The following is an 18,595-nucleotide window of genomic DNA, read 5'->3' as shown; positions in this document are numbered from 1 at the left end:
TAAATACTTTTGGCTATCACATTTAGCAGCTATTACCTTACCAAGAACTGCTAATTGGCTACACGTTGTTTTTGTATGACATGTGGCAAGCTGTGTCAGTCAGGTTATTCTGTAATTATGGGGAGGGTCTTCAGTATGCTGTGATGCTATAATATGGGGTGAATACCAGACGAACAAGAAAGATAATATTCAGCAAATAAAACATACAGTAAAACAATGTATATAACAGCGCACTGGTTTTATTGATGGCAGAAGAAAAGATTCTCTTTCACTTGTAAAAGGTACTTGCTTTAGTTAACTTAGTATTTTTCCCATTCTCCATGTGGGCTGGGGTTTTTTCCCTCTAAAATCTGTTGTTCCATTCTCCAATAATAATATCCATCATGGCTGCACCTTATTTATTCTGAAGGGAAAGTAGGCGGTCTATCAACAGGTTTTGACCAGGATGTTTCAGTCAGTGGCTCCTTTCTTCACAAAGACTCTATTTAAAAAGAGAGGGGGAAGGTGAGATTGGATCCTCAAGTTGACTTTTCCGTACTCAAGATACACTTCTGCTGAAACATACCTAAATGTGGAGTGCTTGTATAAACATTAATAGATCTCAAGTAGAATACATTGGGCATTGCTATCTAATTTATAAGCATAATTTCTATAAATCAATATATAAACAAAAATAGAAATCTTCCAAAATAATTTTTTTTTCTAGAAATTCTTAGAGCACGTGTCTGTCATCGTGAGCCCTATTATTGCTGGCATGCTGATTTTAGGAATTTGGATTAACTGAATAGTATTTAACAGAGGATGCCCTAAAAAAGATATGCACTCTCCCAGTGAACCACTTCTACCTGCATCCCACTTCCCTCCATTTCCCCTTTGAACACCTCTGGATTGGTTCATTCCACACAGGTAATTGATGGGGTTCTGTTGCCCGCTCCCGCCTGCTCCCAGTCTTTACCAGGCACCGCTCTAGGTGAACCTCTTTGGGTGGTGATGAAAGACAGAGCTGAGAGAAGCAGAGATAGAAGCTGTTTGCCCTGGTGGTATTTCAGCCTCATGCACTAAAGAACACTCGGGCAGGGGCGGCAGAGTGCCCTTGCTGCATACAAACAGATCACAAGTCTTCTGAAGTAACAGTGTCCTGCTCAGAAATGAAGAGCTTCGGGTATTGCTATCCTCACATGACGTCTAGCCTGCTGGCACCAGAGGAGGGCTCTGCAGCGGCTATCTTTAGAGCAATAATTTCCCTGACCTTGATTTGCAAAGTGTTGCAAAAGGATGCTGGATCAGATTAAAAAAAAAAAAAAATTTGACATTTAAAAATGTATCTTTTACCAGCTGAAAGCTAAACCTGGATTTCGGAAAAAAAACTAAGTCACAGCATTTAGGTAATAAGTCTATGCATGGCTCTTGGGTTTGTGGTTTCTGGCTGATACGTGAGAGCCTGAAGACCATTCTTTCGTCACACAAATAAGAAACTGGAAGTGAATACTCAACGTGAGTCAACGTTTATTAAATGGCTTCCTGCGCCGAGCATTAGCCTTGGTGGCCTGGTGGTGGGTAGGGGGACTTCATGCTGATGTGTCTTACAAAGTCTTCCCACCCAGGTCTGCCACTCCTCTCTTTTCACAACGGGATGTGCACTCTTCCACTGGAATGCTGCCATAGCTTCTTACAGTCTTTCCCATGGATTACAGGGCTGTAACCCACCCCATATCCAACAGCAATATTTCCTAAGCTTAATTTTCATCACATTACTCTTATTCAGAAGTTCATTATCAGCAAACACATCAAACTCTTAATGCGTCTAAAGCTACATTCTTGAGTCACCACCAATCCATACGTTTAACATGCACTGTTTGGGTTCACACGTTCTATTCTTGCCACTGGAGCCACTTCCTGTGAACTCTGCCTCTCCCCCTTCAGTCCTCCTTGGCCTTCAGAGCGTCTTCAGAGGGCTCTCCCCGACCAAGAAAATGAAGCTTCAAACTATTTCTGAGCATTCTCCTGCCCCTCCTAATTGGTACCTAGTTCCCAGGACTCCAGTCACATCAGAAACCTCTTCAAATGCACAGTTATGGTCGGTTTCACTGATTAAAGAATTGGGTATAATTTCTCCATCCATAGCTACTCATATTTCTGAGTTGTCTGTGACAATTAAAACAAGTCCAGGAACGAGAAGTTTGGTGTTTGGGCCCTCTCCCCCCTCAAGGCCCAGATCTGACTCTCCACCACGTTGTCTCAGACTTGGGCCTATCTGCCCACGTTGCTCCCCGAGACCTCCTTCTCCCACCTTGCCCAGACCCCCAGGGAGCTCCTGCTTTTGCGAGTCACTGACGGTGTGTTTGGGACCAAGACCAAGTTGAATCCAACTCCCTCTGTACCTCGAGGGGAAGTGTATGTGCATGTGACGAGGTGGTGGTGATGGGAGAGAGGGCTTATAGGAAAAACTCTCCAGGACAACCAAAGAATGTGTAAATTATGTAATTTACAAAATCTTACCAAAAACTTTATCAAAATATACTTATTTAATAAACACTTACTGAACAGCTACTATGTGTCATTCATCACCTAACAAAGTACCTGAAACATTAAAAAAAAGTATGACTATGAAATTATAGATTTTTTAAAAGTGAGAGTAGAAAGTGCCTGAAGTGTTTCTTACAGTCTTGAATAATTTTAGATAACAAAATCTGAGAAAAATTTCAGCACATATTAGAATTCATACTTATATCTGCTGGAAGTCAAATGGCCAGCTACAATGTATATCTTCTTTTTAAATGGTTAGGTTAATGGAAACCAGGAATGAGGAAATGAAAATACCTTTTCTCTCAAGAAGAAAATAATATATTGGGTTGTGTGACAAGAACAAAAAGTATAATTCTTACTATTGTTGAACCTCCCATTCACAGACAGTATATCAAAAAGATAATCTTTCCATGTTTGAACTAAAATAAAAAAATAATAATTGTTTCAACCAAGATCACGTGTCTTGACTATTTATTTTTTGGAGTAAATTTTGTAGTGAGAGGTTTTTTTAGTGATGCTATCATGAAACTGCCCCCCACCAGCAAAGTTATTCTCACTGATGTCAGGAATCCAGAATCTCTGTGTCACACATTTCCCACATCAACAGTACAATCCAAAGCAAGCATCTGGGAAAAATGGGCATTTTAAGCCAGGAAGCAGAAAACCACTAACACTGTGATGTTTCAGCTGATTGGGAACAGTCTGCATTGTACTGTTTGGTATCAATGAGCCACAATTACTGTGGGGCTATGGTTCCTGATTTAAGCAGTATGTTCTTTTTCAGAGGTAATTTTCCATGGAAGCCTAGCCTAGAAAACATATGAAAGAAACTAAAGAAGGGCCAAGAGGATGTTGTTCCAGGCTTCTGGCTGCAGCCTTACTCACTCTCCCCATCTCCTTTCCTCCTTTCCACTTGTAGCCCTGCCAGGCCCTACCCCCCTTCTATTCTGCAGCCTCAGGACACCCTTGAGGAGTCCCAGTCCTGCATCCGCTGCTAGGGAACCACTACCCTAGAGCAATCAGGAAGTTGAGAACCTTCGGCTTTATTTTATTTACTAAAAAAAATATTCTGAACGTTTTATTCATTTTTGAGAGAGAGAGAGAGAGAGAGAGAGAGAGACACAGACTGCAAGTGGGGGAGGGGCAGAGAGAGGGAGACACAGAATCGGAAGCAGGCTCCAGGCTCTGAGCTGTCTGCACAGAGCCCAATGCGGGACGTGAACCCACAAACTGTGGGATCATGGCCTGGGCCCAAGTCAGGGGCTTAACTGACTGAGCCACCTGGGCGTCCCACTTCAGCCTTATTTTAAAACCTTGGTTTAAACAATGCAAAGCCCTCAGAAAGCCATGAGGGAATTCTCAGTTTTCATTCACCTTACATGTGATTTCATTGTAAGCAACTGAACTTATGTCAAAAGTGGATGTTCAATCTTGTACGGTGTGAAGCTGTGGAAGTCCTTATCTATACTCTGACTCTGCTTTGGTCAGTTCTCGCTATAGAAAAATGCCCAAAGTCGAGAATCAGTCCTTCTGTGATAACTATGGATGGTAGGTCACGTCTGTTTACTCGATGGCCTTGTATTAGGCACAAAGAAAAGCCCGTGATAAGAGAAAAAGATGGTACTCTGGCCTGCTCAGGTAAATCAGAAGTCAGGTAGCAGCAGACTTCCACTCCAGGCAGACTACTACACAAGGGGCTAAGGACCAGAACAGAAGAAAACGTTCCTTCACTTAGGATGACAGAACTAATTTGTAATCAGAGAAGGAGCTCCGGAAGAGCTGAAGGGGATCTAAGACTCCGGGACAGTGCTGCCCAGCACAGGCACGATGTGAGACACACATGTAATTTCAAATTTCCCTCTAGTCTCATTTAAAAAAGCACAAATAGGGCGAAGTAACGTGAATGACATATTTGATTTAATCCAATCTATCAAAAATACTCTCATTTCAATACATAAATACTGCAAATTACTAATCTTTTACTTTTTAAAACTAAGTCTTTAAAATTTGATGTGCATTTTTCATTTACAGCACATCTCAATTCAGACTAGCTGCAATTTCAAGTGCTAAAAAGTCACAGCTGGTTTGAAAAATTGAGAGTCACTTAGGAGGGGGGAAATACAATGTGGATAACAACCTTAACAAAATGAATAGCTGAAATGAGAAATGGAGAACCATTTCTTTAAATTCTCAATGGTCTTGTTACTGAGAAGAAGAGACTGAGAAAAAGATATAGTTAAGTCTAAAATAGTCTCATAGTCTTTACAGTGATATATAACAAAAGCTGTAATGGGAAAACTCTGAATATATTCAAAAATCCTGGCATAATGAAGAAACAGAGATGTTACCAAAGATGGCAAAAGTATTACCTTCTAATAACACATTAAAAACTAAGGTCTTTGTTGATCAAAATGAGATGCCTTAGATTGCTCCCATAATTTCCTGACTTTTCTGTTATATTTCTCATCCTTCCTATTGAAGATGATTTTCAGATAGCAACTCTCTGAAACTCTAAGATGAAAGTTTCTGGATCAATAGCACACAGCCGCCACATCACGTCTCAGTAAGCAATCATGTTACCTTCATCCAATTTCTGAAGATATACAATGAAACATTTCCTCTTTTTTAACAAGGACTGAAATTTGTTAAATAATAAAAAACCTCAATTATCCAAGTTGGTGGTTATCTGGTCCTTTGTTTCCTTTTATTTTCTTCCTGCTTTCAAACTTACTGACATTTTACTGATTGGCATCACCTCTGACAGAAGGGAGTGAGTATAGAGAAAAGAGGGGGTTAGGGGTTATACGTGTGAGGAAAGATTTGGTGCAAAAGTAGCTTGTGACTATGGTATAATCTTACATACTTTGTTTTTTTTTGTTTTTTTTTTTTATTTTTCACAAATTTAACTTTCTTTATTTTTTTTTCTTTATTTTTTTTTTATATATATGAAATTTATTGACAAATTGGTTTCCATACAACACCCAGTGCTCATCCCAAAAGGTGCCCTCCTCAATACCCATCACCCACCCTCCCCTCCCTCCCACCCCCCATCAACCCTCAGTTTGTTCTCAGTTTTTAACAGTCTCTTATGCTTTGGCTCTCTCCCACTCTAACGTCCTTTTTTTTTTTTTTTTTTTTCTTTCCCCTCCCCCATGGGTTCCTGTTAAGTTTCTCAGGATCCACATAAGAGTGAAACCATATGGTATCTGTCTTTCTCTGTATGGCTTATTTCACTTAGCATCACACTCTCCAGATCCATCCACGTTGCTACAAAAGTCATAGCAGCACTCTCAACAATAGCCAAATTATGGAAAGAGCCTAAATGTCCATCAACTGATGAATGGATAAAGAAATTGTGGTTTATATACACAATGGAATACTACGTGGCAATGAGAAAAAATGAAATAATCTTACATACTTTGTAATTGAAAGGTCTGAGATATCAGTTTTTTCTATGATGTTATAAAACATCAATAATTGTACTTACACGTTTAGCATAAATAGCATCTTTCTTTATACGGAAACCACCTCACCATGTCAAGTTTACCTTCTCATATTAGTTCCGCGCCCGGGGAGGTTGGTAAAACTGCTGTGTGGGCCTAGTGGATCTTCTTGGCTGACCATCACCTCCTCTGCGGAACTCAAGCGTTTGGTCATAGGTGCCTTCTTCCTCCTATTTGCAAAGAATAGTGATTTAAACATGTTCAAAATAGCTCCAAGTTTCCTAAGTTAACAACTCTATGGTGCCGATTTTGATATGCCCTCTTAAGCTGCCTTGGGATTCACATCTGTCAACTTTTATAACAGAGGGAGGCAAGGGGAAAGGAAAAAAAAAAAAAAGCAGGGACATTGTTAACAATCTTTTGGTCCTTGATAACAGAAGAATGAACTTGACAGTGGTAAGATTAGAATCAAATTTAATTTCAGAAAAGGAAACTATTTCCACATAATAATAGCATGATTATCTCACCAAATGACTTGACACAAGGGCGTGAAAACACAGAAAAACAAGCATTATAATAAAAATTTTCCTGAATATTTGGGCTTCTAAATATTTGTAGGTATTTGTCATGGAAGAGGATTTTGGTAAGATATGGAAGAGGGGTGAAGAGCCAGAGAACATTCACCAGCTGTCTGTCCTCATCTGATGAGATCTCCAACATCGTTAAGAACCTTACATCTAGAGACAGGAAAAAATAATGGATTGGAATGAGGAGGGGAATACAGTTTACATATAAAGAAAGCTTCATGCAAGACATAGCAATCACCACAGTAAGACACAAACTACTTTCTTCTCATTTTCTTTCTTATTGAGGGGATACATCTATCAGCTCAAGGAATAGCATGGAAAAATTAGGATAAGCAGATTAAACAGCAGAAAGAATACAGTTAATTGTAATATTTGAAAAGAACTTAGAAGCAACAGAAATGTAGCCAAAGCCACACTGGTTTCTTACTGAGTGCTGCCACCCTGTAATTTTAGTATTTTTAAATGAATGCAGCTATGAAGTATGCTCCCTCTTAAAGACAGAAAAAAATTGGCTCTCAGTTTTGTTTATGAAAGGAACAGCATCTATTTCAAAAGTAGAGTTTAAATTCCAACTGAATTATCAGAACATAATAATTTGCATGATTTTGGAAATGTATCCCACATCTTCCTCCTCCTCACTTTATCTCTGAATCATCTTTCCCAAAAGATTGCTTTCTTTTGACCCTATTAATAACATAAGAAGTTATATGAGAGACTGAGTTCTATTCTTCAAATTTTATGGATCCAACTATTACAATTTTACCTGAGAGAAGCAGAAATATGCTAAGATAATTTGATCAAATCCTATCATTTAGAAATGATTATTTAATATATGGCACGGACATAACTCTTATTCTTAGGCATCCTCCATGGTATTCTTAAAGAACAATTATTTCCATTTTATACAAAGGACACTGAAGCCCAGGAAAACTTTGTGACTTTGCCCTAACACTTCTAAGGCAAACCTGGGTTTTGATTCAAGTGCAACTGAACTGCTTAAATGTTTACATCTCAGCCTGCATGTAAAAAGAAATAAACCAACAGCCAAAAATTAATGATCATCCTTAAGGGGCCATCATCACCTAAATAAGAGAATGGAGAAATGTGACAATGTATCGGCATAACTCAGTAACTGCCTCTTAGAGACAAACTTTCAGGTTAGCTCTCCTTTCCTGTGTCCCTTTCATTGACAATCAATCTCAAAATGGTTAGAAGTGTCAGATACTAGGTCTATAATTTAGAATATCAATTAAATGCAATAAGAAAAATTACAAAGTGTTCAGGAAAGGAAAGAATTATTTTTAATTACTCTGGTCGCTGTTTTGAATGATGATGGTCAAATATTATGGCTAAATTTGAAAAAAGGCTATTTAATTTTATGACATAGGGCAACATTTGAAGCTTTGCATATTAACTGAGAAGAATGAACATATATTTGTTACTGTAGTAGATGAAGTAATTATTTCAAGAATTAGAAAGGAATGCTTCTTTTTCTCCACACCCCACTGCGGAACTGGCTGAGAGGACATCTAAAAATCTATAATTTATCAATAGAAAACACTGCTAAAGGTAGGAAGCTACATTTGTTGAGTGAGGGAGCTGGATCTATATAATATGGCATTGCTGTTTGAAAAGCTGTCTCTACTGTGTTTAAAAGATTCACAGACTATACTAGCCAGAGCCAATTAAATGGTTTTATAAAGATGACCGACCATGAGATTTCTTTCACGTTATTTGATGTCTTCACCATCTTTTTATGCAAGATAGAAGCAAAAAATAAAAACGATTCTGACAGCTTGGTTTTCAGTGATCGTCAAAGGCACAATCTTGCCTTTTTAACTTTTAAATATTCCTCTTGCACAGTACTTGAGGGCAAACCTGGTCACCCACAGAAACTACTTCGTATATTCCATAGCTAGTCATTTTTAGCACTGAAGGAATACCTCTTTCCATTTTATGTAATACACAGCTAAACTTAATAGGTGAGTTTACTTGGAGTCATCCTTGAATGACATTTATACCTAGTTCTTGCTCCTAACTTTTCTTCCTCTTTTAGGTTTTGCTAGTCTGTAATAGATTTAAAACTCAAAGAAATTAAATAATATGATAGTTCAAAACATATTTTTAAAAATCTGACACTATGTTTGAGCTGGCACTGTTCTGGAAAGCCATATAGTCTTGTCCCTCCCCTTAGATCTGACAGACAAGGAATCTCTAAACCGTGAGAAGCGAACTCAGTTTTCCATGTCACAGAGCTTATTCAAGGAAGGGTCCAGACCAGCGCCATTCTGTTTCTGACTCTCAGGCAAGATTCTTTACAAATTCTGTGATAACTTTCATAAAATGAAACTGACCAATGTCATCTTCACCTAAACTTTGAGATTCAGAACTATTTTATTGGCACTCAGATTTTTGCCCCCCAAACCATGTTTTCAGATTAAACCTGGTTTAAAGATACTACATAACTAAGATTCAAAATGCATCCTCTTTTCATGCCACTATTTACTAGTTTATTGCTCCTTTTATTAAGAAGATATAAAATACAATAATCACTGTGTCATCAAGCATGAACGGAATGACAGTTTGAAGAAAATAAAAAGTCCCAGGACCAGTGCAAAAAGGAGATGACAACTTCACCTATGAAACATGTTTGACAGGTCACATCTTTCTTGAGTATGATCTTCAGCATACACTGTATCTGGAGTGAGAACACAGACAAATACATCTTCCCTCATTTATAAATGAGCTCTGGTACAAAAGCTCATTGGAAATCAGTCACTCGGAACCTGAATCATACCTCAGTAAAAGGTATGCAACATTTAAATAGAGGTAGGGTTCTCTGTTCTACAAGGTGAAGTGCAAAAATAACAAATCAAAAAACAAACAAACAAAAAAAAACCAAAAAACCCAAAAACAAAAATTAAAAAAATGAAAAAACAAGGTGAACCATACAAATGAGTATTTTAAGGAAGGTGCTGGATCAGTGGTTCTCAACTGAAAGTGATTTTTTGCCCCCCAGGGGACCTTAACCACTGTCTGGAGACATTTTTGGTTGCTACAACTGAGGGATGCTACTGGCATCTAGTGGGTTTGAAGATATTTCTGGTTGTTACAAAGTGAGAGGGTAAGGTGTAGGCGAGTTGTTACTACATCTAATGGGTGGAGGCCAACGATGTTGCTAAATATTCTAAAAGGCACAGGGCAGCCTACACAACAAAGAATTACCCAGTTCTAATGCCATCAGTGCCAGAATTGAGAAACCCTGGGCTAGGCCAATGGAGGAGGAGGAAACTTCCTACTCCTAAGTGCCAGCCTGGAAAATAATTCTGAAATTCAGGAAGCTTGGGTTTGCCACCTTTCTTGTCTGTCTCTAAGGCTGAAACACTAACCCAAATCTCTATGGAAATTTTGTTGTGGGCGGGGGGAGGGGGCTCTATTTGCCAACAATGCCACATTTTCCTCTGCTTCACTGACATATTCATATATCTTATCTTAAATTACCATTCCTTCGGCATTTTCCCACAACCATGACTCTGTGAGGAGACAATCAGAGATTATTTGGTTGGTGAGAGTGGGGAGCAGGGATGGCAATTCTCTTCATAAAAAAACTTAGAAAAACTTATTACTACTATCACACATCTTTTAATAGGTATTTTGTGTGTAATTTAATAAAATTTCTTCTGGTCAGTTCCTTCTCACAGAATTTGTATAGTAGTCACAAAAACATAATCCAGCATATGAAATGAACACCATGTACTCTCAACAACAAGCCTTGAAATTTAGGATACTTTGAATAATGAAATATTAATGAGTACATATCTCTATCAGTGATTCCCATATGAATCACTCACTCCGTGAATTTCCAGGCCACCTTTTGCCTGCCTGGTGAGCTTCTGTAGCCAGTTTATAGAGATATAAACTCATTTTAATACAAAACCTAAACAAAAGTTAAAGACAAACTTGCTTTCCCAAAACATCATGTAATAAAGGCAAAACTATGGAGACAGTGAAAAGATTAGAGGTTGTCCAGGGTAAGGGAGAACAGAGGGATGAATGGCAGAGCACAGGGGATTTTTAGGGTAGTGAAACCATTGTGTTATGATACTATTATGGTAGATACATGTTATTATACATTTGTCCAAACCCACTGAATGTACACACCAACAATGAAGCCCAATGTAAACCACGGACTCTGAGCAAATGCATTACTCTAGTGGGAGATGTTGATAATGGGGGAGGCTGTGTGTAGGGGTGGGGGACAGGGAGCATATGGGAAGTCTCTGTATCTTCCTTTCCGAAGAATCTAAAACTGTTCTAAAAAAATGAAGTATATTAAAAAAAAAATAGGCTGTAAAATAGGCCATGTCAGTGGGATACTTTGTGCCTTGAATAGTGCTGATGATGTCATGGATCCTTAATATTTGATAAAATGTTTCTTGACATGCCTTATTAATAAAATGGCACATTTCAATCCATTCAGATTCTTCCTGTGGTTATCAGTAACTAGAATATGACAATTAAACTGCTTTCATCCTTGGGATGCCATGAGAATGAATTAATGTGTGAAAGCCACTTTGAAGTTTATGGAGCTTTCTGAATTGATTTTTAGGTTGTGTTCAATTTTGATTATACCTTGGATATTTATAACATTTCCTCTTCATCCCCACTGAAACTCTGACCTTTGATTTTACGTTACAGTCCAAACAGGTGAAATAAAGTATCTCTGCCCCATTCAAAAACAAGAACAAAAAATCATGTAAAGAAGAATTTAAAATATTTTTAAGTAACCTATTTTAAATCAATTATACTAACATTCCATCATATTAGAGTGACTTAAAATTGAAAGTAAAAGCTGGATTGGTTTTTTATTTTCTGTGAAGGTTATGTATAACATCTGTGCCCACTAGAATTATGCCCACTAGTATTATGATCAACGCTGAACTTAATTTACCAATTATTCTTGTTTAAGAAATATGTTCCAATTGAATATTTACAGCTGTATCACAAAACAAACCAGGCTTGTGGTAGCCTGGAACCACAAACTGTTTTCTATAAAACAGAAAGTTTCTGTAAAGAACAGTAATCCAAATACCTAAAAACTATTATTTGCTCAAGGAATTAGTCCCGTAACCTGAGCTAGAACACAAGTCTTCTGACTCACAGTCCTGTCTTTCACTCTGCTCCCAAAGAATGAGGGTGAGGAATATAGTTATAATGAATGCCAGAATTGGAAGAGGAATTGGAGATACTCGAACGGAGCAGATTACGTTAAAAAAAAATATATCAGAATTATCGTTTATATTCTGGGTAAATGTGGCACTCTGGCTTCATATGAAATTTTATATAGAATTTCACCCTAAAGTAGATGGGCCCAGGTTACAGTGAGTGTTTTACATGTGTTAGCAAGCAGCATCCCCTTGGCTTTCTCTTCCTCAGCCCCTCCAAGCTCTGTCACTCCCTATGGTACAAAAACTAACCCTATCTAGTTCAGCCTCTGCTGAACACGGGGAACTAGCTGGGTCGACTGACTGGATGAATATAAGAAAGTGAGCTGGTGGAAGAAGAGGAACCAAAAAGTAGGCCTCTGACTCGGAGTTCGGAACCCTTTTGCCTTTGCCTTCTATCACAGAGAACATCTAAACACTTCTTTTGACTTCAATGAATTAAATGCCTCATTTGGGAATAAAACCTTCTGCACCTAGGTGAGGAAAAAAAAAAAATCTCAAGTTTCACTAACATATGAGAGTGTCATATATAACCAAAATAAGTAATTTTGTAATAGACTAATTTCTCTCTGTTTGAAACTTTGGGTAAAAGAAGATACCATTTTAGAATTATACCACTTAGAATTAGAGTCTCCCCTTCCCTCAGAGCAGATCTAAGATCATCCCTTTAATACGTACCATGTCCAAGAATATTTTATTTAAACCAGATATTTTATAGCAGAAAAGAAAAATACTGATTCAAGACCAAAAAAAAAAAATAATAATGTGATTCAATCTGATCTAATTACTAAACAGCTGTTCCAAAATGCATGGCTGACAGAACCCAATGCTTTCCTTCCTGTATCACACAGGATTTCAGGAGAAAAATGAGACATTTCACTGTGGTTCTGATCTTTTCAGAAAAGAGTATATTTTTTTAGATTTATACAAAAATTGAAATTGTTGATGATGTTATATTAGGAAATTATCAGAAATCTTAGTTCAAGGATTTTACTCTATGCCCTGCCAGCTAGAGCACAACCTACATAAGACAACTAACACAGAAGAAAACTAGATGTTTAAATGACAGTAAAAGCAAACACCGTACTCTTCATCATAGTCCCTCCTCTAATTTCATTAAGATCACCGACCCTTTAATATAAAGTAGACAAGCCATTTTTGGCAGTTTAGGCACTTAAGGAAATTGAGGTGAACTTCAAAATGCTCCACCCATATTTTAACTACGAGGATATGAAAAAGAGACTAGTAAACATGTCACCCTTACCAAATTGCAAAAGTACAGACACTCCTACGTTCAAAAACACACCTGAGTTTATTTACAACTCGGAACAGAGAAAAAGGAAATGGATGTTTATTCCATTGTGTGTCTGGCATTTTGCATTCTATCTCATTTAATCCTTGCAACAGTGCTTTGAGTTACCTAATCTCACCGTTCTACAGATGAAGAAACAAAGTAATTTACCCAAAGCTATATAAGTGGCCATGCTTGAATAAGACTCCAGGCTGTCTGCTCCAAAGTCCTTTCCATTGCATCACATAGTGCATATTTACGTATCTTGCTTCAGACAGTTTGGCTTACTTTTTTCTAATAGCTAGCTTAAGATCATTTTTAAGTAAACGGATGGCCTCTGTCCCGAGGTCTCTGTCCTAGCACAAACATCATTTACTGGTCATAATTTTTGCTGAAATACTACAGTGAGGTCCAAAGAATGAATATATGTTTTATAAAAATGTGCACCTCTCTAAAACTCATTGGCTGCTTTAGCTTAAGATTAAATAGATTCCAAAAGCTTGCCCAGAAATCAAGGTACAGAGCATATCCTGCTGTCAGATATGCTGATGTACTCAAAGATTTCCTTGAGAGATACTTCATGACATTGGTATTTGAGACCTCAGTCTCTTAAGTCTGAGAGATCTGAGTCTCAGTTTAGCCTCTACCACTTTGAGGCATGTTACTCAACTTCTCTTGGTCTCAGTTTTCTCCCACAGAAAATAATAATGAACTCATAGGTTTACCTGGAGAACTATATGACGTTTTAATACTTAGGAAGGGTTTATCAAATAAGCCTTCTATGTTCTCTACTGTTGTGAAATAAGTAACCCTTTGACAATACAATATATGTGCCCACTTCAATTAAACTATCTAGACTCACAGACTTTGCTAAAATTTAGGAAGTTTGCTGCTATTCCTCAGGTTGTTTTGGGCAGATAAGGAAAGTGGAAGAGTCACTGGAAAAAAAAAAAAATGAAAGAGCCAATGCAAGTAGGAAGATTCTTGCCACACACTTGCCATTTTTATCTACTGAAATTAAAAAAAAAAAATGATCTACACATTAAAACGAATAGTTTGTTTGTTTAATTGTTAATAGTTTAATTCTATTGTTACCACTGGTTTTGTTTCTTTGGGAGGTATTTTTTTTTAATTTATTATAGAGAAAAAAGGAAAATAGAACAAAAAAGGGGAGGAAACTGGCAAAGAAGCACTCTTGAAAATCAGTCAAAAGTTATAGACACGATTTGCATAAAATCTGAACATTTTAAGAGGAAGCCAAAAATAAGTTAATGTGATCAGTCTCTTTGAATATCTTGCCTTTAGATCATACCCTTTAAATTTTGGTAAATGCTATAAAAAGGAACCAGTTAGAAACACTATTTAAAAAGTTGTACAGCAATGACAATTCATAATAGACAATGCTTATCTATGTTGATCTGTTTTTAGGTCAATGCCTACAAATTATCTATGCAAAAGCAACCAATGTTTTAGAATATCTTATGGTCAAGACATATGAGCACTAATCACAAGTGGTTAATCATTTCGCTCTCATAATTTATATCATTTTTACATCTTAAATGGGCAGGCTAATATAACACAATTTAAGATGGGTTAACTAATTCTTTCTCTGAAAGTAATGATTTCTGCACCATAATGCCAGAGCACTTCTTACTCTAAAAGTCAGCCCAATGCATATTATGTAACTGACCACCTGAGACAAACACTTACGGTATGCTACAGTGACGTGTAATACAGATTTAAGAAACAGAAATAGGAAAAAAAATCTCCATGTCAAATTGAGGAAATATAGGCCAGATCTTTGCCATTAAAAAGTATGGAAGGTTGGAGGAGGGAGGGGACACGTGACTTGACATGCTTTATTTAACTATAAGAAAAAAGTCGCCATGCCTAATAACACAGAAATGAAATCACTGCTGATGTGTTCATCCCCTTAATGAACATAAAGGAAGACTGACAGGAAAAAAGTTAAACACTTAAATCTTCAAGCAGAAAGTGGCCCAATGTGACAAACATCATTATACATTTAAATCCCATTCATACCTAAAAACCCATACTAACAAAGTCTGCATAATGAACTGAAAATATTTCTCTTTAGTGAACCAAAATAACAGATGTTTAGAAACCCTTATCCATTAACAGGCCAGTTAACAAAGTCCTGTAGAAGGACTACAGGAGTCCGTGATCTGATCTCAGTACAAGATCCACCTACCGCCTTCAGGTAACTCTGGTGAGGGGTACTCAGGCTCTTTTAGGCTCTCTGTTCTGCACAACAAAGTACAAATCTGCATTTCTAGAAGTCCCACCTACATTTCTAGTTGAGTCTGTTTCCTTTGCCATATGAAAGATTTTAAGCTATTTTAAATAAGTATTATATTTCTCTTCAGTCTTCTACTTTCTAGAAGCAAAAGACTCAGCTCTTGGAATCACTTGTCAAATACTATTATTTCTAGAATCTTCCATCATCTTCAATGTCTTTTCTTTTATTTCACTTTAATAGTTACTATTCTTTAGAACCTAGTTTTCAGATAATATTCCATGTAAAGTCTGCTTGGAACATAATACTATTATTTCCCATAGTGAACAAACTCTATATAAATCTATTAGTGCAATCTAGCCTTGCTTTAATGTTTTCAGCAGCTGCTCAATCACTACTTGTTCATATTGTGCTTGTCATCAAGCAGAGTCCCTATAACCTACTCGTAGGTCTATATCATTCTGTATTTGAAAATAATTATTTCGGGGCGCCTGGGTGGCGCAGTCGGTTAAGCGTCCGACTTCAGCCAGGTCACGATCTCGCGGTCCGTGAGTTCGAGCCCCGCGTCGGGCTCCGGGCTGATGGCTCGGAGCCTGGAGCCTGTTTCCAATTCTGTGTCTCCCTCTCTCTCTGCCCCTCCCCTGTTCATGCTCTGTCTCTCTCTGTCCCAAAAATAAAAATAAAACGTTGAAAAAAAAAAAAAAAAGAAAATAATTATTTCCCCAATCTAAGGTCTTAAATTTCATCGCAATTGAAATCCATACACTAATGAAAGATATTATTTTGGCACAGTATTATCATTGGTGTATTCTGAATATATAATATTAAGTCAGTTTTTCCGACAAATGGTGATTTGGTGATCCTTCTTTCCTTCCTTCCTTCCTTCCTTCCTTCCTTCCTTCCTTCCTTCCTTCTCTCTCTTTCTTTCGAATAGTGAAAATTAGGACTACTATCTAAAAGGGTAAGACCTAAACAGATGGCTAAAATGTAGTATAACCCTAAAACTAGATTCCAGGGAAATTTAGAGGATAAAAAGAGAGTCTCGGTTTGAGATTAAATTCTCTTAGCAATACAATAGTAAGTGAAAGAAACAAGTTGATTTTTTTTCTTCCCTATGTAAGATACTTTCTAGCTGATACTTCTACCCACATATGTCTTCACTTTTCCATTCAAAATTCTCTAAATTCATGAGAATTAAGGTTGAATAAACTGTTTGAAAGATACCTTAATCAAAACAATGTATCACATATTGAAGTACACATTTACTTACAATGCTGAATATTTTTATATATACTATTTCATTAAACTCCCACAAAAATCCTCAAATAGTTTGGTATCATCTACGTTCATTTACAGGTAAAACATAGGATCATGTGTGATGGTGTCAGTGAATCCAAAACTTGAATATCAGCTTTGTAACTTACTAGCTCAAAGATTTTAGGCAAGTTACTTCATGACTCTGAACCCGTATTTGTAGTTTCCCGTGTATGTAAAATGGGAATGCTAATAATTATTTCATAGGGTTCCTGTAGATATTAAATTGGTTAATGCAGCTCAAGAGTTATACATGGTGGTCTGGTGTATGAGTGTTCCAATTATAGTGAAGTCTTGAACGTAAGGACTCTAACCTTCACGTTCTCAACCATTTATTCCCTTTTCCCTCAATAAGTTAGTAGAGAAATAACATTTCATCTTGGTGTTAACTATGCTTAAATTTGTGGATTTCAGTATGCTTAAATTTATGGATTTCTTTTCCTCCCATTGAGATTTCAAAATGTTCAGTATATGAGGAATTAGCTTTAAAAAAAAAAATCATTCTCTTTCCAAGTTTAGGAGACCTTCTCAATCATTTTTGATGGTTAGATAGTTGAAGAAAGAGAAAGGTATCACAAAGATTTTCTCTAGAATAATAAGGGAGAGAAACTTATCTCTGTCAACTCAGGTAAAGGAAAATTAGACAGCATATATCTATCACCTGATTTAATCAAGGCTATTAAACATATTATATTTTCCTGTAATAATACTATTTCTAGTTTACTGAAATTCAGGAACTCTGTTTTAGATGTTCAACACAGGCTGGGAGAACTGATAATATACTCTTGAGGGTAATTTGCTCATCATCTTGTACAAAAGAAGAACATAATACATATTTGTTCTTATTAAATATGTGTTTTGTTCTCCTTGTTCGAGAATGAAGCTATTTCTCCTTGTCCATAGAGTCACAGTGGAACAATGACAGCAAGGACAAGTTAGGAAGTATTACGGAGTCAAAAGATTTTCTTAGGTTTTTCAAACACTTAATATGTGCCCTTCTGAAAAGAATCAAGGTAAAACAATCCACTTTTTAATAATTCTAAATTCATCCGTAAGATTATTTAACGTATATTCCTTTACACAACTTAATACTCCTCTCTTCTCTTCTCTCTCCCACCACCACCCCCGCCCCTCCCACCACACACACATGATGTAAGCTGCTTATTAAAGTAAAAAGTAAGGCGAGTAGGTCCTCTGGACTAGAAGGAAAGGCCAGTAGACAATTAGTGATGATGTCATTTTTGTACAGGAATTTGTAAAGCTGAGGATTACTAATTAAGGCTTAACAACAACAACAAAAAAAAATCAGTAAGACTAGGAATGTTTATGATGCTCTTCAGAGTTTACAAACTCTGAAAGTATAAAGTGTATGATGGTAGTCAAATTTCACTTTCATTACATATGAATAAGGACACGACAGTCTTTTAAAAGCTGAACTGAAATGAGAAAAAGCCTGTCCAGGGTTAAACACTAATTTATGCAATTCCCGGTTTTGACAAGAATCCTGTCAATGGCAAGCAGCAGGTACACCGACAGCAGGATGGGCTGAGCAGGTTTGTGTCAGAGCCAGGATAGGGGTCGCCAATTTATGAAGCCTGTTGCAAACATAGGACTTCAAAAGTGTGAAGGAAAATGGTTTTGCATTAAGAAAATGATGGAAATTTTATAGCTTTGCAGGCAATACTATTAGCTTAAAAGAACACAGTTCTTTTAGTTTGTGGGAAAAACTAGTTTACTTTTAAAAGATTTGTGGATTTTTATATTAGGATTGCATTTTAAAAGTCCTAATACAGAAGTTCATTATACTAGTAACATCCTAATAGAAAAGAAAATTTTAAAAAGAAATATAAAAGAAAAAGGAATTCATTTGAAGAAAAAGATGGCACAGGGAAGCAGTCTGGTTTTCCTTCGAAGAGGGATAATTTGGGATGGACACCCAACTCCTGATTTGA

At 37.0% G+C, this 18,595-nt stretch overlaps 1 protein-coding gene across 1 annotated transcript in view; it reads right to left on the bottom strand.

Moving 5' to 3' along the window:
• Nucleotides 1-214: 214 nt before the first annotated feature.
• Nucleotides 215-18,595, bottom strand: part of TDRD3 (tudor domain containing 3) — a 162,230-nt gene continuing 143,849 nt past the window's right edge. The window contains exons 13-14 of the mRNA XM_030311878.1: nt 6,074-6,199; nt 215-481 (exon numbers count right to left, since the gene is read on the bottom strand). Of these exons, the coding sequence (XP_030167738.1) occupies nt 6,083-6,199 (117 nt within the window). The 3' untranslated portion in view covers nt 215-481; nt 6,074-6,082. The remainder of the gene's footprint in view (nt 482-6,073; nt 6,200-18,595) is intronic.

This window comes from Lynx canadensis, chromosome A1, assembly GCF_007474595.2.
Source record: "Lynx canadensis isolate LIC74 chromosome A1, mLynCan4.pri.v2, whole genome shotgun sequence".
Lineage (NCBI taxonomy): Eukaryota > Metazoa > Chordata > Mammalia > Carnivora > Felidae > Lynx > Lynx canadensis.
The sequence above is the reverse complement of the archived record's forward strand: the minus strand, read 5'-3'. Positions and strand labels throughout refer to the sequence as shown.